At 36.7% G+C, this 27,610-nt stretch overlaps 2 protein-coding genes across 3 annotated transcripts in view; one reads left to right on the forward strand and one right to left on the reverse strand.

The window, feature by feature from the left end:
• Positions 1–758: 758 nt before the first annotated feature.
• On the forward strand, positions 759–15,321 carry LOC103151318 (antigen WC1.1-like). Of its 2 annotated transcripts, none has more exons than XM_007571310.2 (19): positions 759–888; positions 3,519–3,842; positions 3,951–4,055; positions 4,837–5,058; positions 5,143–5,322; positions 5,485–5,651; positions 6,267–6,414; positions 6,518–6,826; positions 8,731–9,033; positions 9,137–9,451; positions 9,564–9,887; positions 9,974–10,312; positions 10,825–11,091; positions 11,800–11,981; positions 12,075–12,177; positions 12,322–12,477; positions 14,630–14,716; positions 14,863–15,036; positions 15,118–15,321. In XM_007571310.2, the coding sequence occupies exons 1-19, from the start codon at positions 828–830 to the stop codon at positions 15,294–15,296; spliced, it is 3,945 nt and encodes a 1,314-aa protein (XP_007571372.1). In that variant the 5' UTR covers positions 759–827; the 3' UTR covers positions 15,297–15,321. The 2 variants fall into 2 exon arrangements, with proteins under 2 accessions (XP_007571372.1, XP_016536841.1); XM_016681355.1 differs by having other exon boundaries at positions 14,633–14,716.
• A 7,046-nt stretch (positions 15,322–22,367) lies between these two features.
• Positions 22,368–27,610, reverse strand: part of LOC107838555 (deleted in malignant brain tumors 1 protein-like) — a 22,499-nt gene continuing 17,256 nt past the window's right edge. The window contains exon 3 of the mRNA XM_016681356.1: positions 22,368–22,700. Coding sequence (XP_016536842.1) covers positions 22,369–22,700 — 332 coding nt within the window. The 3' untranslated portion in view covers position 22,368. The remainder of the gene's footprint in view (positions 22,701–27,610) is intronic.

Here is a 27,610-nt window from a genome sequence, read left to right on the forward strand (position 1 = left end):
AATAAGAATAATTAAATAATCTTAACTTTAATGTTATGTTGGTTTTTAAGGTTTAGTGCTTACCTGTTGTTTTTCCAGATACCCCTCAAAAAGATTTTTATTTTATGGTTCATAAGTTCATAATTAGCATCTCTTTCATATCATAAATGTCAATATCTTAATTTAATCACACAGGCAATGTTTCTTTAGACAAAAACAGACTGACTTTTTATGTATTCATGCTTCTTTTGAATACAAGACAAAAACTGCTTTTGCTTTATTTTCAATAATCCATAATTTGAGTATAAACCATGAATTAGTGCATAAAAATAATAATAAATCTATATTGTCTACTTTTACACAAATCACAAAAATTTTGTTAGCTGCAGAAAAAAAGCAATAATAATAAAAAAATTGTTAGTAGTTCAATAAATTACAGGTCTGTATCTTTCCATTAATATGATGTCTGTTTGTATTATTTTCATAAATGTTAATAAATTATCTGTGTCTGTGTTGAATTTATTACCTGGCTTTGTTAAATCTCTATAAGGTCTGTTGGGCCCGGATTTTTCACATTCTCACATCTCAAGTCATTTATCATCACAAAGTTATAGTTGACATTTAGAGTTTGTATTCATTATATGACGTTTGAGTTATGTTAAATTTGTCTGTGCATTTTTGTGAAAAAACAACAACTAAAAAAGTTTGTACGTTTTTCTTCCAAGCTGCATCTAAGAGTTTAAAGAAGGGCCGTCTGCTGCTCACAGGCATGTTGGCGGGCGTTTCCCTGTCAGTATAAAGTGGAGCAGATCATCATCAGACCTCAGTCGCTTTGCGCTGTGGCGACGATGTGGTTCCTGCTTCTGCTCCTCCACACCTTCGCTCACTTCGGGCCGGTGAACTCAGCAGGTGAGTTACGATTTTATTTTTACTTTTCATTTGTGACAGACGTTACACTTGATCCTGAATTTGCAAGAGAATATTTATTTTCATATCACACTGCAAAAACTCAAAATCTCACCAAGTACTTTTGTTCTGGTTTCTAGAGCAGATATCATGGTACACTTGAAATAAGACAAAACTGACTTACAAGTAATTTGCCAGCAAGATGCTGGAAAGTTTATTTTAAGTCAATAATTACTTAATGTTGATGAAAAAGTATTAGTTCCTTTCGTTTATTTCACTTCTAACATTGGAAAAATGTCTTGTTATAAGGGACCATAAACATCCTATTACATATCATACTTCTTATTTGGCTGTCTTTTTTTCCTTTGTCACTTTCAGTTGAGGATGTCATCAGATTAGAATATCATCTCTCACACTTATGAAAGTAAACGTGTTTATTAAATATAAATGTTTTAACCACATTATTAAACATCCGCAGATTTTGTTTGATCATTCTACAATTAACAACAAAAGTTCTAATGTTTGGACTTTACACGCAACATTATTTGTTGTTATTTATTTATTTTTTTTATTTTATAAAACTACATTTTTTAAAAAACAATATACAATATTATTATTACTTAATAATATGGCAGTATTAGGCAACAAGTCATTTTCTGTATTTGAACAGAAACTTATACAGATGTGAAATTCTTTATTTAGTAGTTGTCAACATTATGATCTAACTGTTAAATATTTGAGTTTTTTAAATTTATTTTTATTATTAAAACATATTCAGTCACAAGCAGAAATTTAGATTTGTTTAGATCCTGATGGGCCCATACCGATGGGCCTCATCATTAAATTGGGGGCATTTATTGATGCATTTGAACAAGTCAGTATTCAAATATATACATACATCAAATATGAATATTTGGTTAAATATTAGATCTTCTGTCAAGAAGCAAGCTCAAATATTCAGCCTGAATTGTAGAAGAAAAATATTATTGGCTACAAAAAGTTGATTCTAAGGGACATTTGAGAAAAAGTGTGATCGGGGTGCTGTGGTTACGCACAACTCACATATGGAGGCCTGAGTCCTCAATCCGGCCGTCGCCAGTTCGATTCCCGGCCTGATGACTTTTGCTGCATGTCTCCCACTCTCTCATTACCCACTTTCCTGTTTAACTACTTTCAAATACAGGCCACTAGAGCCAATAAAATCTTTGAAAAAATAAAAAAAAATAATATTCTTGTCTGAGGTCTGTATACATCTTGAAGCATGTATGTATAATTTCTGACTGTGCATATTACAGATAATACAAAATAAATTCAAACTTATGTACAGAGTCCCTTTTTATTTATTTATTACAATGGTTTCTTGAATAATAATTTCACCAAATTTTTTTTTAGAAAAGCTTCACATTAAGCCTAAACCTATCAAACTTATTTCCCATGATGACAGTATGTAAACATTTGACATGTTGTACTGTGAAAGTGAGAGTTTATTGCTTCAAAATGCTATTATTTTCTGCAAATAATTTAACTTAAAATAAACCATGAAATGTCTTGTAATGAAACCTAAAGCTTGCCGGCATATTGCCTGAGTTTTATTAACTTATTTTTTATTTCATTATTTTATAATTTTTTTGTGTGTCACTAATCAGTCAGGCTCTAACATTTCAGTGAACACACAAATAAATTATTATCTGAAACAATAATGTTCAAGGAAATAAGTCAAATTAAATTAGTGTAAGGATGCCTTTTGAGGTGTGGAAGTTTTATGGAGAGGATTTAAAAAAACAACACACAAATTAAACCTCAGATATTTATAATAAATGGGTTTTGTATATAAATGTCTCCACTCATGTATCCACCTTCTTTATGAATATTATTCAATATTCAAATAATTTTATTTTGCTTCAAAGAAAATATTTTGTTAGAAAGATAGATTATTACCTTTAGAACTTCAAACTACATATTTAGTAAGATAAAACTTAATATTTAGTTACCGTAGCTTCAAACTAAGTATTTAGTGAGTAATCTAACTTTTTAACTCCAATCTAAGTATTTATCTCAGGACTAACTATTTAGCTAATTAGCCAAGTCACTTGCCTATTAGAAGAAGTGAGCTGTCAAAATAAAAGCTGGATGCTCTGAACTTCTGCTGCATTGCTGAGGCTGAGTCACTTCAGCATCATGTTCACATGTTGGTAAATGTCTGTATTGCCATCTTTAGTTCTAAGCTGAAATATCGTACAAGTCGAGAGAAGAAACGATGATAAAAACGTGACACGAAGCGATTCGGTCTCACCAAAAACCAGCTTTTATTTTGGTAGTCCACTTCCAATAATTTGTGTATTACCTTAATATTTAGCTCTGAATTTAAAATTTTATTTGAAGCTAAATATTTAGATTGTTTACTAATACATTTTTGACTGAAATGCACATGCATGAGGAGAACATGTGAACCCTGTCAGAAAAACCCCTGGCTGTGTTTAAAAGTGCCTACTATTCTGACTTGACTTGCAGATGGATGAAAACTTCTGACTGGTGCAAAACAAAGATTGGTTTTGAACATGATGCTGATGTGTGATGCTGCCTCTCTCAGAAAAATGCTTTTCTGCTTCATAAATCTCTCATTTTTAAACCAGATGCAAAACAAGGGAAGATCATCCTACGGAACGAAAATGACGCTAACCCCTGTGAAGGACATGTGGAGGTTTATTACGACAACAAAATGGGCTATGTTGGAGATAAAAATTGGAACAATAAAACTGACGAAGTGGTGTGCAAAACCACTCACTGTGGACAACCAATGGGAAACTCAAACGTGTACAGGTCCTACAGCCACCCAGTCTGGCTGAATGAACTGGATTGCAAAGGGAACGAAGAAAGTCTGTGGGACTGTGACGGCTGGCCTGGTCCAAGCGTCAGCTTTTACCGAAAGCCCACGGTGAAGAAGGTCAAATGTTCATGTAAGTCTTTGATAATTCACATTACACGTATCCATGAACAACATAACCAATCAAAGTCCAATATTCTGTTTCAAAATGCTGAAAGTGTTTTTAACATTTTTTTTATAGATAATATCAGCTTCCACTTGGAACAACATAAGTGTGAAGGAGCGGTCAAGTACACAATTCAGTCTGACAAGAAGGAAACTGGTTACATCTGCAATGAGGGGTTTGGTAAGAGCCCACCTCAGATCCTCACAGTAAAACATGATTCTGTAAAAGAGCTCAAAGGAAAAATTGACTCATTCTGAGTGGGAGGGTGTCATACTGTATCCTCATTTATTTTTATTCTGATTCACATTATTGAGTGATGGCCTAAGTATTTTATTTTATTTTTTTTATTTTTTATTTTTCCAAAAGTGATTTTTTTCCCCCCGCCAACATCACTTTTGATAATTCTGAGTGGGCTATTTTTCTTAGATATTATTTGTAGAAGTCATATAAGTCATACTCTGAGTAAATAATTATCCCTCCTGAAAGAATTGGGCATGAAATGACCGACAAAGGCTCAAAAGGGAAGAACCAAACCCCAACGCTGCCCAAAACAAAATACACACTTTTATCTTTACAAATGTATAAATGTTTCTTTGATCAGAAGCAACAAGAACATCATGAAAAGTTCGAGTGAAATTACTTCAGTATGTATTTTCTTTTATAATTTATATCAAAGACAATGTTGTCATTTCAAACACATCTTAATCATTTTTATATTTGGAGAAAAAAAGTGAAACTATCAGTTTAACTACTGACATTTTCCTAACATTTTCCTGACATTTTTACAGTAGAGTTTTTGACAATGTAACAAAGCTTCTGAGGGATTTTGTGTTTTTAATATTTTCTTTGCATTCTTCTTGTGCTATTGCAGCCTTGTTCTTGAAATAATGCTTTATAATCACTCAGAAATGAATCACTTTTGAACTTTTCCTTCTTTCTATAATTATTTTCATGAATGCAGGAGCAGATGATGCCACACGTTTGTGCAAAAGCATTCCTGGCTGTGGGGAGACTGGAAAAATGGTGACATCTCAGTGGATGAGGACTGAAGGATTCATGAGATCGCAGCTGGGGGCATTCAAAAAAATAAATTGTTCAGGCATTCAGAACGTTAAACATCTGTGGCAGTGCATAGAATCACATCCCTCAAAATGCATTTTGCCTGCAGCGGTCAGTTGTACAGGTAACAAACACTGTGTGATCCCGACATCATCTGTGAAACTGTTGTGAGACTGAAGCAGATGTAAATCCTTTGATTGGTTTTCAGACCACAAAAGATTGCAGCTGAGAGGAAACACTGCCAACGTTTGCTCTGGGCAACTGGAAGAGGAGGAGAATGACAAGTGGAAAAAACCCAAAAATCAAACGATTCCTGACTTGTGTAAGAAACTACACTGCGGTGAAACCTCTCAACAGAATGCCGCAAACGACAATGTGCATTGCCCAGGTAATCCAGTTAGTATTTAGCAAAGTAGTTTTATTTGTGATTTTGTGATCAGTTCCCTTCCTCTTCATTTATGTATTTGTTGAAAATAATAAATTAGAAGAGCTGCATTTTGCACTTATTTCGTTTTTTCCTTTTTTAATTTATTTTTCTTTCTAAACATAGACAAAGTGAAAGTCCTTCTGACAGATGACAGTGACAGAGAAACCAAGTGTTATGGTTACGTCAAAATACAAAAGACTCAAAAGAATGATAAAAAAAGCCATGTTTGTGGTGATGACTGGACTGAGAAAGAATCTGAAATGGTCTGCAAAGAACTGAATTGTGGGAAGGTGAGTCTTCAGGGTTAACTTGCTGGCCTCTGTCATCATTTTGATTGATACAGTGAAGCCCAAACATATTGATAACCCTGATAGATTAAGGTTGACCGTGATATTAGGTTGTGTTCAGCACATTCCTTTCAACTGAAACCAACATTAATGCTTTAGAGCAACTCAGGAAGATTCCAAACTTAAACCTGATAGAGAATCTGATCAACACCAGGACCTTCAAATACTTGAGGTCTTATATTTCTCCTATATTTGGTAGATTTGTCTTTGTTATCCAGATGATTTGTCTGGATATCAGTGAAAACTAGAACTGAATACTGAGAAGGGTATTAATAATTTTGACAGGCCATTTTCTAAAAAGTACATGACATAAGTAGGTTAAATTATTTGTTTAATTGAGATTTTTAAGGCTTAATAAAAAGCCTAAAAAGTCTTATTGTCACTGAATATGACTTTTCTAAGCCATCTCTGTTCATTTAAGCATCAGCAGAGTCAACATATTCTTTGAAAGATTATTCTCTTCATTTCATGTTATTCTTTTGTGTTTTGAAACAATCAGCCTCTTTGTCTTTTCTGTTTATTAAAAGCACCTGAAAGCTGCCATTACATTTCTTTCAGGTGATTAAGAAGGAGTTGAAAAACATAAACACAGAAAATGGGATAATGAACCATGTGAAGTGCACAGGCAGTGAGTCCTCCCTGTGGTACTGCAGAGCCGAACATCGCAGTCAAAAGTGCACATCTGCTCCCTATGTTGTCTGTCAAGGTGGGACTGCCGATCAGAAAGTTTTGAAGCAACTCAGTGACATCTCTAGCTGTCTAAAGATGGTTTCCAGTGCTTTAACCTTCTGTTTTCCACTTGGTTTCAGGTAGTCGGGAAGTCAGACTGCAGGATGGCCCTGGAAAGTGTGCTGGTAGATTGGAAGTTAAGGATGAAGGCCAGTGGAAAAGGGTCAGTAAGGAAAACTGGGATGGCAGTTATACAAAACACGCCTGCAAGCAGTTGGACTGTGGGGATGATGGAAAAGACAAATCTGATTCTGATGAATTCAGCCAGGGCACTGGTGAAATGCTGACCTTCAGGTGTCAACAGAGTGACAAAAACCTGGCTGACTGTACAGCCACTAACACCAACAATCAAAATAGGAATGAGAAAGCAGTGCAGCTAATTTGCAATGGTGAGTTGTTGTTTTTTTCCCCCCTTTTTTTGTTTGTTATTTTAACACTTTAACACTTTTACAACCAGAAACATTCCCAGATGTTTCTGGTAGTAACAATAGAATGTGAAATATTTACAGAAACGATGCAGAAAGCAAAAGACACAACTGTGCATGTGTGTGAAAATAACCAAGGGACCATTTGAACCCAGTTTAGTTTAACTTATGGGGGCCATTTCAAATTCTACTCTAGCACCACCGCTGATATTTTTAATTCTTGATCATTTTTTAACATTTACAATGACATAAATTATTTGATCAAGGAGTTGTAGTTACTTCATTCATCCAATTTACCAGAGAAAATAGTCCAATATCTCTTTTAAACTGTAGTATGTAACTTTTACAAAAATATGTTTTTTACATAATTGTAAAAATTATCAGTATGTCGTGACAGTATAATAGGACACAGATAATTCTCTGCCTTCTCCCAGTGCTAATTGCAGTAATACACCAGAAACCAAGAGGAGGGTCTTAGTGCTGTCAATCACTCTCGTACCCACCCCTCCCCTTTGATATCCAGGATAGAGTGGGATATCTTATGCAGGTTATCAACAAGTTCCTTCTAAAACAAACTCAACTGTGAAACTGAATCCAAAGTATTAGTTTAAGTGAGAAAAATATTTTGATTACTGTTATTATTACAATATTTGTGCGACAAAGGTTGAACTTTTGGTAACACTTTATTTGAAGGGGGGTGAATAAGACTGTCATGACACTGTCATAAACATGACATAACACCTGTCATGAACATGAATAAGCCTTCATGAATATTTATGACTGTTGTCATAAAGCGTCATTCGGTAAATTATGACACTTTTAATACAAAGTTGACATTATTCAAAATGTCTTTGTTATGACAACTTGACATTAACCAAGAAATCATTACTGTTTAAACTTTACCTTTAATAACATAAAGTTACCTAATTTTTAAAGTGCAATCAGTAATACTTTTATAACAAATTTATATCAGTAATGATTTCTTGGTTAATGTCAAGTTGTCATAACAAAGACATTTTGAATAATGTCAACTTTGTATTAAAAGTGTCATAATTTACCGAATGATGCTTTATGACAATAGTCATAAATATTCATGAAGGCTTATTCATGTTCATGACAGGTGTTATGTCATGTGTCATGTTAGTCTTATTCAACCTCCTTCAAATAAAGTGTTACTGAACTTTTTAACACCTTCATTAAATGCACTGTTACCCAGATATAATGTACAGGTGTTTATTTACGACATATTAGGATTGCAATTAAATAAGCAGTATTATATTAAATTGAGCTTCATATCATGCCATAATGATGTTTCCTCATTAAAAACATAACTGGAGTATTACTTTTGATTCTTTCATGCATGTTATTCTTTCATGGCAACCATCCAGCTGTGCAAAACGTCTGGGTGGACCTAGCTCTGCCTTTGAGATGCAGCTCAGACGCCTCACAGACCAGTCCTCCCCTGCGACTCCCCCACTCAGCTCCTTCAGACTAGCCAACATCTATTAGCAAACGCCTGGTGGAACTGTGTCTGCTGAGCTCAGTGTCACTCTGGTTAAAATGTTGTTAAAGGATAAACAGAGGAGGGATGTTGTGACGACTTCCTCAAGGCGGAGTTTCAGAAAGAGCAGGAGATTTTAAAGTTGATAAATGAAACATTTTTATAATTTCTATGGAAAATACATAATAATGACCCTTTAAAAGAAACCATAATTTAATTGACATGATGAGAAACGTGTTTTCATTTGAGGAAGCTAATCAAATGATTAGTTTTAACTGAAGGCAATTTCAGTTAAATATTTGCAAGGTTTGATCTGAAAAAAGCTGCAGCTGCACCTCCTTCACGGCTCTTGTCTTTGTTTGCACAGAAAACAAGTTGCTATTTCTGGATGGACCCCAATCATGTTCTGGCGATGTGGCGATCGAGTACAAAGAAGAACTCTATTGGCTCTCAGGGTCAAACGAAAGATGGAATAAAGAGTTAGCCGACAAAGTGTGCCAGCAGATGCACTGTGGGAACGCAAAAAGACACAATCAGAGCTCTCCTGGAGTCAAAAATCGCATGTGGAACGAATCATTTAGCTGCTCATCTGATCAGAAGTCAATCTTTGACTGCAACAAAACACAAATTAACTCAAGTAATTCAACTATTGCTCATGTGGAATGTGAAGGTAATCCAAATGCTAAACATATCAGCATATAATGAATTAGTTTTTTGGTGGAACTTTTAGAAAAAAACTAACCTTTTATTCTTTGTTTTCCACACCACAATAGGAAATATTACAGTGACTTTGACGGACACATGCTGGGGAATGGTCAACATTTCTACAGGAAATGAGACCGGTTATGTAAGTGGAGCGCACTGGTCAGATACGCTGTCCAAGGAGCTGTGTAAAGAACTCGGCTGTGGGACTGAGATTCTAAAACCCATAAAAAAGCCTGGTACAAGCGATGGAATTAAGTTCAAAAGTCTGTTTAAAATGAAGAATAGCATCAATATGAGGCAGTATAGCATTGTTAAAATGGAGATGAATCCAGAATCCACAAAGAATCAAGATTCCAAGAAACCTGCCTATGTTGTTTGTAAAGGTATTGGCTTGTTTTTTGAAAAAAAAAAAAAAAAAAAAAAAAATGTTAAAACTGGTAGTATTTTCTTTGGTTTTCGCCAAATTTAAAAAAAAAATTACTGTTTTTGTTTCAGGCAGCATTAAGCCAAGATTTAATGATAAGGATAATCAGCGTCACAAATGTTCTGGAAACGTTGAGGTGTCTTACGAAGGCCAATGGTTACCAGTGAGCAAAAAGACTCTCGACAACAAGGAAACTCAAAACACCATCTGTACGGAGCTGCAATGTGGCAACGGTCTGAGCTCAAAGCCCTACTTTGGGCCTAAACCAACAGAAAATCATGTCATCATAATACAGGAATGTTCACAAAAGACAATAGCTGAATGTAAAGTTGAAACGGCCGAGTTGTCTGGAAGCAACAGCCAGACTTCAGACCTTGGAGGCCTCCACTGCTCCAGTTAGTGTGATTCTTATTTGTTTCGAAACATTTCTGCTTAAAGTATTTTAGCCATGCTCTCATATGATTCCTGCCGTTTGTCTTAGACTGGAAGACTTTGGCACTGGAGGACTTTGGCCCTTCACAGACGTCCTCTGAGAACATCTGTAAGGGAGACCTGGTTGTTTACTCCAACAAGGAATCTGAGCCCAAAAGAAATTTTGTCTCCAGTCAAGAGTTTTCAAAAGACGTGGGGGAGAAGCTTTGTGAAGCTATGAAGTGCGGGAACTACAAAAGATACAGAAACTCAACTGAACTCCTCAAGGCTGACAATTGGTATGAAGGAATTTTTAAGTGCAAAAATTCTACCAATATCTGGGATTGTGAAACACAGAAACAGCAACGAGATCAGAATGAAACAGCAAAACTCTTCATTGAATGCCATGGTAAGATTTATTTTGTGGTGGATTATTCTTTAATAATTACAGCCTCACTGACAGTGTTAGAAACGTAGCTGTGAAAATAAACCATGATGGAAACAGAGGCTACAGACAAATTCTACAGCATTTTTGTTTTTCAACAACTACATTTTATTTTTAGGAAAAATCTGCAGTCAAATTTGAATGTCTATTGAAGCTACAGTTCACCTTCAGTGTTGTGTAAACTTCAATTGTAATACTTCCTCTGCTTCTAATAAGAACTAAATGCCTAATGGTCATTTGGCCTACTTACAGATTTCTTCTATTTTTACTTCTTTGTCACCATTCAATATTTCTGATCAAGCAAATTTTTAAAATCAGACAAAGATAACCTAAGTTATTACAAAGGGTATTTTTCAAAGGATGATTTTATTTATTAAACTTGTAGAACTCGATGTTTAGTTGACACAGTTGATGTTGTCTGCTCTCTCTTCATTCAGAACAAATATCAGTTTGACTTTTTCTGCTTTTGTTTACAGGTGAACCAACTGTTAAGCTTTCAGCAAATGGAGAGCTGTCAATAGATGATGCTTCAGTCTGCAACAGTCACTGGAAAGAGGAATATTCACACATGGTTTGCCAACAGCTGGGAAGAGGCAATGCCATTCCTAATCTGAGCAAAAACCAACGTAAAACTCTTACAGTTTCCTATCATGTCCACTGTGAGAACCACAATTACCTCATTGGTCAGTGCCAACGAACCAAAGGGAGGTGCAACGAAGGGCCCGTATTTATCTACTGCAGCCGTAAGTGTTCATCCACCATATTCATTCATCCATCCATTTTCTTTACACCCTTGTCCCTTGGTGGGGTCGGGAGGGTTGCTGGTGCCTATCTCCAGCTAACTTTCCAGGCGGGAGGTGGGGTCACCCTGGACAGGTTGCCAGTCTGTCACAGTGCAACACAGAGACACACAGGACAAACAACCATGCACACACACTCACATCTAGGAGTACCTGGAGAAAACCCACACATGCACAGGGAGAACATGCAAACTCCATGCAGAAAGACCCAGGCTGGGAATCGAACCCAGAACCTTCTTGCTACGGGGCAACAGCAACAGCTCTACCAACTGCGCCACTGTGCAGCCCCCTATTTATTTATTTACTTATTTATTTACTTTTCTTGTCTGAGAATTTACTTCTATACTAAATGACGTGAAATACTTGTTTTGTGTTCTTAGTCCACTGGAAAAGTCCCTTTTAAATGACCTGGAGCAAGATCTGAAAGAATATTTATTCATCATTATGATATTTATGTACTAACAAATTCAAATCAGATTATCTGGTGGAAAGGAACTGATTATTTTGCCACATTCTACAGAAGGGCATGTCATATGTTTAAAAAAAAAGAAAACTTTTTTGTCAGACAGAACTCATGACTACATTTTCTGTCATGTTTAAGTTTCCAACAAATGTGTTTTTAATTTGACTTTATATCTTTTTGAATTGCAGGTGACGTGGAGTTTAACACAACAGACAGTTGTGGTGGTGTGCTACGTATCAAATATCAGAAAACCCCAGACAAATATGTGGAAGTGTGCCCAGCCAACTTTACAAGAGAGTTATCAGATAAATTGTGCAACAAATTAAATTGTGGAATTTTTGATTCAAACAAGAAAAAAGACATTCCACAGGTAAATCTTCAATCCTGTAAATATTTGGACAGGTATTTGAGTCTTACTCATTTCACGTAAAATAGTGTTAACTGAAGTTTTATTTTTTACAAGACCAAAGTGGAAAAAAGTTTCGACTGTGGCAGTTCCTACAAAGACCCGCACTACTGTGTCTTAAAGGAGACCTGTCAAAATCCTACTTCTTTTTTCTGTAAAGGTAACTACAGCAGAGGACAAATATTCACTGGTCACTTTTAGCGTTTCATTGCAATATTCACATTTTCTCTCAGTTGTGATGCAAAGATGGAGGAAAGGAAATAACATCTAATGGCCTTCCTTCTGATTCCTGTTCTGATCTCAGGTTACCAGGAGCCACCAACACAACCTCCCCCAACAGAACCAACAGATCCAGTTCCTATTATTGTTGGAGTGCTAATTGTTCTTATCCTGGTGTCATTGATTGTGGTATTTGTGCGATACCGCATTAAGAGGAAGAACAGGAAATCCATGATGCCATGTAAGTACTCTGAAACCATTTCCACTAAATGCTCAGTAGATGTTTTTATCCATTAAAACAACAACTGTGGTTCTCTGTCTGAGCCCAAGTCAGAGTTTGAGCCAATGGAGGACAAAGGTGTGCTGCAGTGTGTTTCCTCTAGGGGGCAGTCTGTCTTCATGCTTCCTGAAATCGGACCTTGGCGTAATGTCCAAGAAAACACAATGAAGTGTTCTCATTGTTGAGCGGAACGTCAGTAAAGGGTTCTGTGGGTTACATTCACCATGAACCAACTCTACACTGATAGAAACAGAGGCAAGAATCTGATATTAGAAACAAAACTGCTTATTAAAAGAGTCTGTCTGAACATTTTTCTTATGAGTTCCCCTTCTATATGTATATAGGCAAATGCAAAGTTAACATTGCACATACAATTCAAATTAAAACCTGAAGAGAAAAAAAGTCTAATTTATTTCAAAAGTGAGTAACAACAGACACTGGACTGGTCAAAAACAGCTGAGATGGCTTTTATTTACAAAATCAAATATTTACTGGATGAAGTGAAAATGATTTAGCTTTCCTGTGAATTAGTACCAGGGTCATGCTAAGAACAAGTCATAACTATGAGAGTAATTTTCATGAGAATAAAGAAAATAATAAAGTCGTACAGGAATAAAGTTTATTCCCAAAATATTATGGCTTTATTCTTGTATTATTAAGATTTTATTCTCCTACAACTGTATTCTTGTGGTATTATGACTTTATCATTATAATACCATGATTTTATTCTCAAAATATTATGACTTCTTGTATTATTTCGATTTTAATCTTATATATTATTATCATAATATATGACTTTATTCTCTTCATTTCATTACTGTTTTCGTAATTTTATAACTTATCTTTTCACTTTTTCTCACTCTGTCATAATTGGCCTATATTTAGATGCATAAATAATATTTTTGATAACTGCTATGCCTCTGTGTTGTGTGCTGTCAAACTGCTTTCTCAGCTATTCCAGTTCCCAGTGATTTGACTAGACTCCACAGTCCCTCTGCATTTCTTGGCTTTGCCTCCAACAGTTTGATGCCACCTGTCTGGTTTTCTGTCAGATGAAGGTTCAGGGCTTGTTGTGCTGAAACCAAGACACTGCTCGCTTACGGCTGTGTTTGGAGTCATTAACTGTGTTTCCATCAACACTTTTTTTAATGCACATTTTGAAGTATTTCATTAGAAAATGATGAAATACTTCTCAGAATTCCTAGATATGGAAAATTAATTAACCTGTTTTTTAGAAACAAGAGACTGAGATTATTTCTCAATCTCTTATTTCTCTGAGATTGAGAAATAACTTTCTCAGTCTTGTAAAAATGTTTGCGGTGGTTTTTGGCTTTTCTGAAAAAGTGCTAAGATGCTAAAGTAAAGATGGAAACATATTTGCCAAATAAGTTCTGATGTAGTGAACGCTACCCACCTACAGGTGGGTCTGTGTCACGAGACTCAGAAACATTTCGTGGCCTAAACCTCCAGCTCCAGTTTTGAGTGATTCATTCTAGTTTGTGACGTTTATATCTCATTTCTTACAGCGACAAAACAACTACATGCAAACTGACAAAATTACCCATTAGTTGATTCGCTCCAAATCAGGGATGGGAATGCACCTAACTCATGTTTTTCTTTTTTTGCGACATTTTAAAGGTTCACTCAAGAATTCACCTAAGAATTGGATGGAAATGTAGCTACTGCTATATTTCCTCTTCAGAATGAGGCAACATGCTTTTATTAAAAGCATGTTGCCTCAGTGCTTGTTAGATCCAAAAACAAGAATTTTGCTTTCATCTTTTCAAAAATGATGCCTAACGTCTGTTTGGGTCAGTTATTGTGTTTCTCAAAAACAATGTTTGTGCCTTTCTTTTAAAGTTCAAAGAAGTCTTTTAGTTTTACCAACATTCTATTTGTATTGTTTTTTTCTTTGGTGGTGAGAGTCATAGGTCACATTTAGTCATTTTTCAACAGTGGAACTTTGTGAAAGCAGGTTGCTGACGTTGAACTGCGATTACTTTGAACTCAGTGGTCAATTTGGACGTTTGAGTCTTCTGACAGGTGTTTCAATTTATGTTTTTGTTTTTAGTGTTTTAAAATCTATCAGTAAATTTCTGACCTGTTTCTAAAGCAGCAGATATGGAAGAAGCAGACTGGGATAGTGGAGAGTATGAAGACGTCGACAAATCAGATGAAATGGGAAGCTTCAATCGTGGCAGTAAGTACAACTAAGCAGTTCATTTCAATAGATTTAAATTTATTTATCTTTTAATTTTTGAAACAAAGATGAATGGCTTATGAACAGCCATTAATATTCAATCAGCAGACATTTTGCTTCGTCTGAGCTCTGAGTTTTTAATGTAGGATTCAGATCCGACTCAGACGTGGAGAAGGAGAGAGATGTGGAGAGCAACAAGTCCTACAACTATGACGACGTGGATGAGGTGACCGAGGCTCAGCCTCTCACACCTCAGGGCTCCGTGGTCCGAGCTGCTAAAGACCAAGACCTGCAAGACGGGGTTGATAAGCCAAGTGATGGAAAGTTTTCATCCGGTTTCAATCATCATTTCAATACGCTGAATTCACCTGGCTGACTGCTAGCTGTTTGTCTTTGAACAGACGGTGTGACCTACGAAGTGGAAGACTCACAGGAAAACTACGACGACATCGATGCCAGCCCTGAGAACGCCAAAACCACGGCCGAAGTCCATGACGGGCCCAAGCCTGCACCCGATGACGATGAAGAGGGACCTAAAGACCAGTTCCAGAAAAATGAAGACTTTTTTCAGGACGGGTGAGCCTGAACTGGGTGAAAATTCAAATCAAACAGAATTCTGGTCAAAGACAAAATGGATGACCCCAAAAACCTGTCTTCAGTTTAACATGAAAACTAACAATAATGCAGAATGTTGAAAAGCTGAATGTATTTCTGGGAAGAATTATAGACAAACTGAAACTTTTGTATCTTCAAATTATGTATATCATACCAGAAGTTGCAAAACCGATTAGTTTAATACCTTACATTAGAGCTTTATTTACAATAAAGTATTAGAGCCAGGCTAAGATGTTTTTAAAGTCATATTATTACCAGAATAAAGTCATAATAGTAGGAAAATGAAGCAGTAATTTTATGAAAACTTATACACCAAAAATAATAACAAGTTAAAATGAAAAATGTTGCACGTCTTGTGACTAACTAACTAATTTGAAGAAGTTATGCTTTGGCATCGGTTTTACAAATAAGAAAATATTTCATCTTTTAACACATCACCAAACTAGCTGAGCTGGTCACTTGACTAGCTGACGGCATCATAACTCATTAAACATTCATCTCATAATGATTTTATTCTCATAACTTTGTGACTTTATTTTCATATTATTGTGACTTTATTCTGGTGATTTAAAAAAATAAAATGTCAGTCTGGCACATTAGACTCTCTCCTACTTATTAAGTGATTTACTTTTTAGCAATATGAAAATGTAAAACAAACAATAAAAATTAGATAAACAGACAATAATAATACAGTACATAATACACAATAACAGTATATGTTTTAATTTTATTGTGCATTTACATGAGTTACATCTATTACCCCACAACATATTTATCTTTTCTTAATATTAATACATTCTTATTGTGCGATTTTTACTCAACTGCATAAACTTACTGTAATAAATGCTACGATATTTCTAAACATTTCACTGAGAATATGCTACTGAAATATTAGATTCCTTATTATTTATTCTGATTTTGACCACATGTGTAGCAGTGGTGGAGAATTGTGTCACAGTGTTTTCTCTGCTTTATCATACTGGCTGTGAAGAGTGAGAGGTAGACGGAGAACTCGTTGGTGTTCATTGATAATCCTTCCCTGTTAGTTTGTTCCTGATCTGGAGGTTCGCTGCATTCAGAGAGATTAGACTGTAAAAAAGAAACAGCTAGCCAGTTTAATTAGTTCCTTCTCACTATACGGGAATGTGCTATATTTAACTAACTGCTAGGAGTGCTGGTTCCATATTAGTAAGAAAGTTAGTTAGTTAGTTAGTTAGTTAGTTAGTTAGTTAGTTAGTTAGTTAGTTAGTTAGTTAGTTAGTTACAGTTATATCTTGTACTTTAGTGAAGTTATTGGAGCAGGTCATATTTTGTTTGTTTTCAACTGTAAATACAATGTATGTAAAAAACCAGCATATATATAAAATTACTTTTGTCATTTTTTTTCTATTTTAAAGATTATCTAGATTTTTCCAAGTTGTGTTTTAGACAAGCTTTTAATTACAGCTGTAAAATTTTAAGATTGTTTAAAAAAAAACTCATTGCAAACTTTTATCTGTATTGTAGTCCTGCTATGTGTTTTTATGACTGCTTTAGGCTCACTCGTTGTATTATAGTCCTCGTATACAATACATCCACTTCATATATTTTGTCTTTGTAGTAAGCAAGCTGTTTGACCGATAAACTGAAATAAAAGTCATATTTAGCACGTCTCAGCTGTTCATATGGACAGTTTTGTGCTTACTCAGAGGTTTTCTGTGCTGTAATCTTTGGCACCAGGTGGAGCGCCTCAGATTCTGCAGCTTTCTCTGGAAGCAGCTTAGATGTTGAGTATCAAACTGTATGTTTAGTAGATCTTATATAGTTTGATACACAGCACAATAAGCTGTTTTATCCAACAGACCTCTAGTTTTTTTATTATTGTTTTACGGTAAGTATAACTCATACTACAGCTGTTGTCCATTTTTCATAAATCACAATAAGGTTTTGTTTTGTGTTGAACCTTAAAGGGGCAGTATTATGTAAAACCTACTTTTTTGAGCTGTACATCATGTTATAATGTTATGGTTGATTCTTTCATACGTATTTGGGAAATGGCAACTCTTCAGCTGAGCAAAGTGTCTGGTTGGACCGAGCCCCGCCTTCTGGACGCAGCTTCTCCTCAGAGCTGCAGTTTCCAAGCTTGTGAGTTTCCACCTCATACAGCCAGCAGTCCCCCAGTCAGCTCCTTCAGACTAGCCAGCAGCAATTAGCCAACCCCTTGGTGGAGTGGAACTATGCATTGAAGGTCATGTGTCAGAAAGAGCAAGTGTCTGTTTTTAAAGCAACAGAGGCCCAATTTCAAGGCATTAATTTACAAAGTCACATTTCTTTTTGGTCATATTTGTTTAACAACTAAAGTTAACACAGTTACTTGATTGTGCTATAAAATGGCACTTTGTGCCTGAAAAACATAATACTGCCCTTGTAACTTTTTCAACAACCATTCTCTCCCAGAGTTACACAAAGGCACTTGGAGTCTTCAAATGTTTCAAAGAGTAACACCATCCGCCAGGCGGTGACAGATCTGCAGGAGTCTGATATGTTTAGCGAGAACAGAGCCAAGAGCCTCTGAGATCACTGAGGCCCTGATGTATCCACAGGGACTCATTTGTATCCACCGGCCCTCAAGTGATGTGTCAACATCATGCCCAGCCTCTCCACCGGAGGCTTAGCTGGAGATCATGATTTAGCATTAACTCTGCTTTGTGCCTGAAGCCTAAATAGACACAGTGGACACATTCCTATTTTTTAACAGACACTATTTTTCATTTTCTCATAGCTTGCAATCAGAGTTTAATGTACAAACAAAGAAAGTGGCAAATGCAAGTCAAAAACCTCCTGCCTTATTCTTGTAGTTGAATAAGGCAGGAAACAGAGCCAGACCAAGTTATAAGCAACTGAAGCAGCTGCCAAGGATGTCCACCCCTGTATGAGGCCCAAAGAAAGAGACCTGACTACAATCTGACAGTCTGTGGATCCAAGAGACGCGCCTGACGGCAGTGGTGGGAAGTAACGAAGTACAAGTACTTTGTTACTGTACTTAAGTACAATTTTCGTGTATCTGTACTTTACTTAAGTAGATTTAATAATGGGTACTTTCTACTTTTACTCCACTACATTTTACAGTAAGTATCTGTACTTTCTACTTCACTACATTTCTACAAAACTGTCACGTTACTCGTTACATCCAAGTCGCATTGCTCTTTTTTTTCATTAAAATGTGAAGTTCAGGGACTTAAGGTGGCGCCGTAAAATCCAAGCAATAACGTGACTTACATGTCTGTTGTCACCCATCGCCTCCCCCTTTACTCGCACACGGAGCTCCAGACATGTGCAGTGGTTTCCTCTGAGCGGGAGAAGATGTCTGTCTAATCGTCAGTAACATAATAGCGCTGCAAAAATAATAAGATATGGCGGCATGTAAAATAAGCAGCGCTTCGCTTTCACAGACGGTGGGGACTTAGTCCAACTTTTAGCATTACTGGGAAGGAAAGCTTAAAGAAAGGTAAGATCTGTGGACGTGATGCTAGCAAAGCTAGCTGTACAGAGACACATGTTGCATCTGGATGAAAAAAAGTTGTCACTAATGCCCTGAATTATTGTGTGGAGGTGTTGACTGAGGTGTCGTTTATATGGGACAACGCTGTGACCAAAGTGCAATATAGTGATATGACATTCAGAAACGATCCGGTTCTTCTGGACGGATCTTTACTGATTACATTTATTTCAGCTCTAAGTATTTAATATCTAGGTGTTTTATGGGAATGTGGATCTTTCAGATCAATTTGAGAAGCAATTTTGATAGGTAAAACTTAATTTTTTTGTGTCACGTAGCGCGGGGTGCTGGTCTTGACTTGCTCTTGGGTAGGTGGTCTTGACTACCACACTGCTACTGGCTCCTTGGTTCACATAATGAAATTGTATTAGGGATTAGGTAATGCATTCAGCAAGTACTTTTACTTTTAATACTTAAGTATTTATAAAAGCCAGTACTTTTTTACTTTTACTTTTACTTAAGTACAAATATTAATGTGGTAGTTTTACTTTTACTTAAGTACATTTTTTGAGTACTTTCTCCACCACTGGCTGACGGTGAGGACATCAGAGACTTGGAGCTCATCACCAAAAATAAATAAGACACCTGCTGTCAATTATACTTTTGTACAAAGTATAAAGTTGAACAAATGATACACAAATAGCAAGGTGCACCACCTGAGGAAAACATGGCANGTGTTTTATGGGAATGTGGATCTTTCAGATCAATTTGAGAAGCAATTTTGATAGGTAAAACTTAATTTTTTTGTGTCACGTAGCGCGGGGTGCTGGTCTTGACTTGCTCTTGGGTAGGTGGTCTTGACTACCACACTGCTACTGGCTCCTTGGTTCACATAATGAAATTGTATTAGGGATTAGGTAATGCATTCAGCAAGTACTTTTACTTTTAATACTTAAGTATTTATAAAAGCCAGTACTTTTTTACTTTTACTTTTACTTAAGTACAAATATTAATGTGGTAGTTTTACTTTTACTTAAGTACATTTTTTGAGTACTTTCTCCACCACTGGCTGACGGTGAGGACATCAGAGACTTGGAGCTCATCACCAAAAATAAATAATCAAAAGCAGGAAGACACCTGCTGTCAATTATACTTTTGTACAAAGTATAAAGTTGTACAAATGATACACAAATAGCAAGGTGCACCACCTGAGGAAAACATGGCATTTTCAGGAAAAAAAAACAACAACAAAAAAAACAGAAAATATATATAAAAAACACATTTTCATGTTTTTCACTCAATAATATATTTTATCTATAGTTTTTATTTTCAGTTATAATCACATAAATTCTGATTGAATTTGGGGAAAGTTCTATTTCAGAAAACATTTATGCAACTTTTGAATTGTTAATGTAATATTTTATTAGCAGTTCAATCCATTTTATTTACAGATATTTTTCCCAAAATCGTCATTAAAAGAACAGTACAAAAAAGTTTATGATTGTTTCAGAACTTTACCCATGGTGAGCAGGTCCAGTTCTTGTCTTCATTTGCATAACTCTTTGGTCAGATGCCTAAAATATTCCTGGAAGTTACAAGTTAATATGGTATTTTTTCTTGGCAAAATAGCAAGTTTGTATTTTGCTTGGTAAATATGAAAGAGAGCCAGAAGGCAGCCTACGGCACATTTTAAATATATATTAGTACAAATCTAACAGGCAAGGCAAACACAAGCCAAAGCCAAATGTATTTACAACCAAACATTCACTATGCTTAAAATACATGCACTTAAACCCCTTCTGTAATCTCTACACATATGCATTAAACTGCATGGTGCTTATCTAGTATAAACATCAGAGCTACAAGTGAGGACTTGAACTGATCTTCGTTTGGTGGGGTGATGGAGGGGCATCATGTGACGATGAGGCGCTGCGGTTATGATTTGTTTCCAGGAAATGTTACATATCTGCCACATCTGGAGGTTATCGTGATAAGCAGGAAAGCTCAAACTATAACACATCTGAAAAAAATGTAAAATACTTGAAAAATGTAAAATGGTGTGTAATCGCTAGAGGTAATTTTCCAGGTGAGGTAATAAGAGGGTATAAAAGTATATACTGCCTTCTTACAGATTTTGTTACGTTCTTTTAATCCATGCTTGGTGTGTGAAGGCCAGCCCAGATCATTTGTGAGTCAACTGTCCAGAGTAGCTTCACAGGTGGATTCACATTGACTGTGTAAGTGTGTGCATGGCAGGCCTGTATGCCAGAGGTCAGAGGTCAGCTGAAATGACTCCAGAACAGTAATGTCTTATAAAAGCATTTAAAGGTTCAGGCTCCTGGCCAAATTAGCTTCTACATACTCAGCTCTCATAATGACCTGTGGTGAAAACTGATGCAGGAGATCCATCAGTGGAGCGTCAGCTGCAACAGGGATCAGAGATGGAGGTGAAGGGGCCATTTACAGTCTGGCTCCTGGGGTAATGAAACCAAAAAAAAGTTACATAACATGTTATGTGACCATGTGTCACAATATGACCAGCATTTGAGGGGCCCATTTCAGCAATAGCCAGAGTTTTGTTGTTTTTTTTTGGCAGATGCAGCTTTCATAAGCTGATCTGAGGATCAGTGTCTAATATTCATGCATATTTTTTCATGTTTACACAGAGTACATAACTGTGACAGGATATGTAGTTACATATACAAAACCATGGTTTAAATTAACAGTAGTTAATTTAAAAACAATTAATAACCCTTAGATTCTGAAGTTATGGTAAATCAAATAAGATTTATTTATGATTGGGAATGACACAAATTAAAATATAATCTTCATCCTGATAACAGATTTCAGTCTGGACTCTGACTGGCTCGCTCCAAAATGTTAATATTTTAACTCCGAAGAAACATTTAAGTCAAATTAAAATATTATTTTTTCATTGTTTTTCTTTCAGTAATTGTCATTTCTATTTTTTTTTCTAATCTGCCTAAATAGAAAATTTAATAGCAGTATGAAAAATATAAAAAACCAAAACATTATTATTACTATTAAGAAAAAATAAAAATAAAATACATGTCAGAGAATCTTCTGTCAATTCTGTCACCATGTGTGACCACCACTGTTTCCATTGCAGTTTTGCTAAATACTGTACATCTGTTTCAGTATGGCTGATAAACCATGTCATACTAGCACAAAAATTTTACCAAGAAATTTGAGTTTTTTTCTAAATTGGCGTGTTTCCATTCAACAAATTTATTTTCATAATTTCAAGTCATGCAACTTTATGGTCAATGAAAATACAGCTGGTGACAATGATGAAATTACAGGAGGCAGAACTAGAGATTGGAGAGCTCAAGAGAGGACATGTGAGGAGAACAGCACTAACTGGTAGTGTAAAAGATCTGAAAAAATAACAAGCTTTGAGACTCTTTTAATAAATAAAATAATTTTTTGAAAACAGTGTTTTTACCTTTAACTTTGATTAATAATAATATTACCTTTCACAGGTTGTAGAAATATTATTTAACTCAAGTCTATCAGATGAAAATATTCTCTCAAATAGTTACTTACATTTGATGATGAGAGTAATGGGTTCTGCCTCATCAGAACTGAACCTCTGTGTAGTCATGGTAACCTCATACACACAGCTGTAGTTGCCCTGATGTTCAAACTCAGCAGCTGGGAAGTTAAAGGAGGCTGAGTTGTTGACTGCTGGCCTGGTTTCTGTGATGTTGGACCCAGAGAAGATGAGAGAGAAATCTCCCTGAGGATATGTGGGGTTAATGGAGCAAGTGAAGGAGAAGCCGTAACCCTTGGTAACCTCTGCTCCTCCTGGACCCCAGACCAACCCTGCATGTGGGGATGTCAGGGAAATGTTGGGACTCTCCAGACTCACTGTGAAAAAAAAGTCCTGACTGTTCAGAGTTTGAGAGATGCAAATCATAGGATTCATTGACTTCAGATGTTTTTTCTCAAAAAGAGTATACATTTTAAACAATTCATTAACCTGCTTACTTTTCAGTATTTACAGATCTAATGTTGTCTTACCAGTTAGACGGACAGAGTCACTAAAGACGGAGGCGAATGTTTGGTTGGAAATCCTTTTCTCATACCAACACTGGAATTCTCCATCATGATCAAGAGTCACTTTAGGGATGTTGAAGGTAGTAGAGTAAGAACCTGATGACTGATTCATTCTGAATGAGCCTGGAGTCTTTTGGAGAGTAAATGTTTCACCGAAAAGTTCAGTTGCACAGGAACAAGTGATGCTGACTTCCTGTCCCCAGGTGACCAAAGCAGCAGGACTTACAGAGACGCTGGGCTTTGGAATGCTGACTGAAATATACAGAGTGGTGGACAAAAAAATATTTTGTAAAATATTTCTGATGTGAAAAATCATTCCTTTTGAAAATGATTTTTGCATAAATGAAGTCATACTGAGAGACTAGGTTATCAGTCTATTGTAGTCTAGTTATGACTACATTGACAGTCTAGACATGCCATGAGTTTAGACTAGAAGGCAGAGAGGTGATAAGTGTTAACAATGAAAAACATCTTAAACACAGAAGAGAAATGAAGTTTGCTGTGTTCTCCAAAGTATTTTTACTCACAATGGCACCTGAGTTTTCTCTGGAATCTGATATATTTCCATATTGTTGATTTGGAAATAAATGAGAAATAAATAGTAAAGGCTGTTATCTGGTCCACAGACTTTATAGGCACTTCCATGAATTTATTGCCATATAAGGTTTTAGATTTTTTTTAATCAAAGTCCTGAGAGTTTTCCCCAGACTTTGCAATCTTCAGCATATTTTTCTTGTAAGACACACAGTTACTCAAAGTTTTTCTCACCTGAACAGACCACACCAGCGTCCTCATTGTGTTTACAGTTGTGGGTACCGAACCCTGGATGCTGACAGTAGGTTAGAGAGCTTTCATTTCCTGCACAGCTCACGTCATCAAGCCAGATTTGACCAGTTCCTTCACCAGAAGCAGCTGATGAAGTGGCTTTAACTGCTTCCCCACAGGATAACTGTCTGCAGACCACCTGGGCATCAGATAGACCCCAGCTGTCATCACACACTGTCCCCCATTGGCCGTTGTTATAGACTTCAACTCTTCCAGAGCAGAACGTTAATCCAATCAGTCTGATCACAGAACCTGGAAATAGAACCCAGACAAGCTTTAGATTTCTGCTTTTAAAAATATTTACTGTTTGTAAAAAAAATAAGCAAAACAAAACCCTTTTTATTAGTGTTAACTTTTTATTATAGCCTTCTTAATTTAGGGATCTGTGACCTTTACTCACATGACTCTTTAGGCCCTGGACTGTGTGACCTAACCCAAACATTCTAAAGAATTGAGCAGTGCTTTAAGCTGAAGAGTTCACAACAGTTTTTATTTTTATTTTTATTAATTCTATCTTGTGTAACATTTTGATGATTTTCTTTAAAACCTTCACTAAAAATGTATGGTTTTTAAATCGTAAATTTAAAAATCATGACTTTATTTTTAAAATTATGATTTAAAAATGTCATAAAAATATATCATCTTCTTGCATCTCAATGGGAGAGCAATCACTTTTTCACACAAGGTTTGGAATTTTTTTCTCTTATATCCTGATTTGAAAACTGCATTTTCTGTTCACTTGTGTTGTCTTTCACTAATATTTAATAAACCTGTATGTAAGGAGAACATAAACATACACACCTTAGTGTGATAAACAGGCAAAAAAAAAGAAGGTTTTTTGCATGCATAAACTTGCATGGGGGCAAACACTTGTTCCACACCACAATAGGACAGGAAAATGATGTCATCCAAGGAACAGACCCACCAATGTACTCCTGCTGACACGTAAATGTAATTTTGACTAAGAATTCATCACCTTTTCTGCCCAGAACATGTATGATCTGCTATGATTTCTCTAATAAATTGCCTGGAGACCAATCACTTGACATCCTAATTAAGAAAATGTGCAATTTGGTGTCAAAATCTACAAATTATTCTAAAATCTACAACTAAAACAAGGTTGAAATTTAGTCAAACCAACAATAAAACTAAATTCTGAGAACAATCAGGCTATTGCTGCTACAGGTTCATTCATTCATTCATTCATTCATTCACTCACTCAGCTAACCCACTGTTGAACATATTATGGGATGTAGCACAAAACATCTAACAAAGAACTCAAGATAGAAAGTCATCTAACCAGAGCCAGTCTCAACAGCAAGAAAGAATACATCAAATCAATTTTCAATTTTATTTCCACTTCCATCCAGAGATGCTCAGAGAAATCAGTCAATAAAGAGACATTGATGAATCGACACCAGTTTCCCAGGTCGAGTATAAATACTTCAGCTTAGGTACTTGCTGATTCTAAGTACAGCTACTGAGTAGCAAACAGGTTGGTACTGAGGCACCACACAACTTTTTTTAAAACAAATGTATTTTATTTAGTCACTAAAGCCTACTTGGCTCAGTAACAAATGCAAGTTGTAATAAAGAGAAAGAGCGACCGTTAACAGGTGTGCTCTGTGAAGCTAGCTGATTGCGGACTGCTCGATCTGGCTAGTTCACCGGGTGAAAAAGGGTGGGACATCTGGATGGAGGTCGTTAGAAACCAGGCTAGTCTTTTTCGCGCCCAGCTTAAACAGAATGTCCTCTATCTGGAGTAATACTCAGGAGTTAGAGGCTTCTCGGACCCGTTAGACTAGCGGTTCTCAACGTGGGCAGTACCGCCCCCCAGGGGGCGTTCAGAGGACGGCAGGGGGCGCTGGCGGACATTTTTACAAAATGGGGGCGCTGGGATGCCTTTGGGGGGCGTTTGGTCGAAGGTAAACTTTACACCTTATATGCACAACAATACCAGTTTAGACTTTGAGCAACTTGGTAAAACTGTATTGTGTAACATTAAACCATGCTTTGCTGCAACGGTATCGATGGCAGCTCTTCTTCGTGTGAGAGGAGGGTGAGTGGAGAGCGGAAGAAGAGCGAGAGAGCGAGTGATTGTATTTCTATATCTTTGGCTTTTTTCTTACTGTTTTTTCACTGGGTGTTTATGTTAACTGTTTAGTTGTATTTTTGTGTTAGTTTTGTCACGTTTTAGGGGTTTTTTGGTTGGGTTCGGGTGTGGCCGTCAGGCGTGCCTGGCTGGCCGGCGTCTGACGACGCCATGGTGTCTGATGGTGGGGCTTTCTCCGCACTGACACGGAAGAACGGTGTCAAGGTGGGCGCTGGTTCTCCGTGCAGCGTGGAGGAAGTTTGTTTGGCGGTGGGAGAGGTGGAGGCGGCGGCGGAGGAGCCCGCTGTAGAGGAGCAGGCGGAAGGTACTGTTGAGGTGTCAGGAGTGGAAAGTGTGAAAATGAGTGTAGGTGTAGGAAAGGATGAGAGCACAGTGTTGTGTGGTGATGGGGTGAATGGCGGTGGTGATGGGATTAATGGTGGAAGTGATGGGGTGAATGATGGTGAGGGTGAAAGTGAAGTGAGGGAGAGAGATAGTGTGCAGGGAGAGCAGCAGGTGAAGGTGAGCGGCGATGAGGAGCATTTAGGGTGTGGGGATCAGGGAGGGAAAAGAGAGGTGCAGGTGGAGGAACAGAATGGTGCAGAGTTGTTTTTTGGAACTGGAGTGGCAGGAGAGACGGGTGAAACGGAGGAGGCGATGGAACTGGAGGCTTCAGCCCCGTTAAAGAGGCGAAGTAAAAGGAGGAATGTGGTGATGGCTGTACAGGCCAGCAAGCAAGCCTGCAAGCTGGCTGCAGAGAGAAAAGAGGTGTCGGACAGCAGCGACAATGAGAGCTGGTTCTCTGACAACAGTGAAATATCTGTCATACAAATGAGTTGCAAAGCACCTAGATACCCTGTAGAGTCTTTTAGAACTTTTTTAAAAGAAACTAAAGGATTCAGAGGAATAAAGATTGAAAGTTTTTTTCCTGACTTAAAATTATTTTATTTCTCAGCAAGGTATCACATCAGGAACAAAGAGTTATCAGGTTTTGCAGACACAGAAATCTTTAGATTAAAGAAAATATTGACTAAAGTTAGAAAACAACTTTGATTTTAAATGATGCACAGTAGTATTTTATTACTTTTTATAGTCTTTTGGTATTTTGTTTTTAGCTTCTTACCCAACATGGATTCTTTTAAAATAGCATAATTGAATCTTAATGGGGCGAGGGAGGCTGAAAAACGTGCTTTGATTTATCAAATGCTGAACCAAAAGAAAATCGACATAATTTACTTGCAGGAAACGCATAGCGATCATTTAATAGAGACTGACTGGGTCAGAGAGTGGAGGGGGGAGGTCATTTTAAGTCACGGCACCTCCCAGAGTGCAGGGGTGGGCTTCCTCTTTTCTAGAACGTTCACCCCAAACTCTATAGAAATTGACCATGTTATTCAGGGGAGGTGTCTTTTAGTCAAGACAAAGTTTGATTGTTTTACTATAGTTTTTATTAATATTTATGCTCCTATCACCAATGCAGAGAAAAAGCGTTTTTATGAGAAAATTAGGGAACGGTTGGGTGATTGTGGGTCTGAGGACTATGTTTTTATAGGTGGGGATTTTAATTGCACTGAAAACGAGTTTTTAGACCGTAATCATGCAGAGCCACATCCAGCAGCCCAACATGCTCTGCGGTAGCTGGTCTCGTCTCATGGCCTGGTGGATGTATGGAGAAGGATGCATGCAGGCTCCAGGCAGTACACATGGTCCCACATTAAAGAAAATAAAATCTCTTTAGCCCGTCTTGATCGTTTTTATTGTTTTAAACACAATTTTAATGTGTTTAAAACATGCCAGATTTTAC

Source organism: Poecilia formosa, unplaced genomic scaffold, assembly GCF_000485575.1.
Source record: "Poecilia formosa unplaced genomic scaffold, Poecilia_formosa-5.1.2 Scaffold278, whole genome shotgun sequence".
Taxonomy (NCBI): Eukaryota; Metazoa; Chordata; class Actinopteri; order Cyprinodontiformes; family Poeciliidae; genus Poecilia; species Poecilia formosa.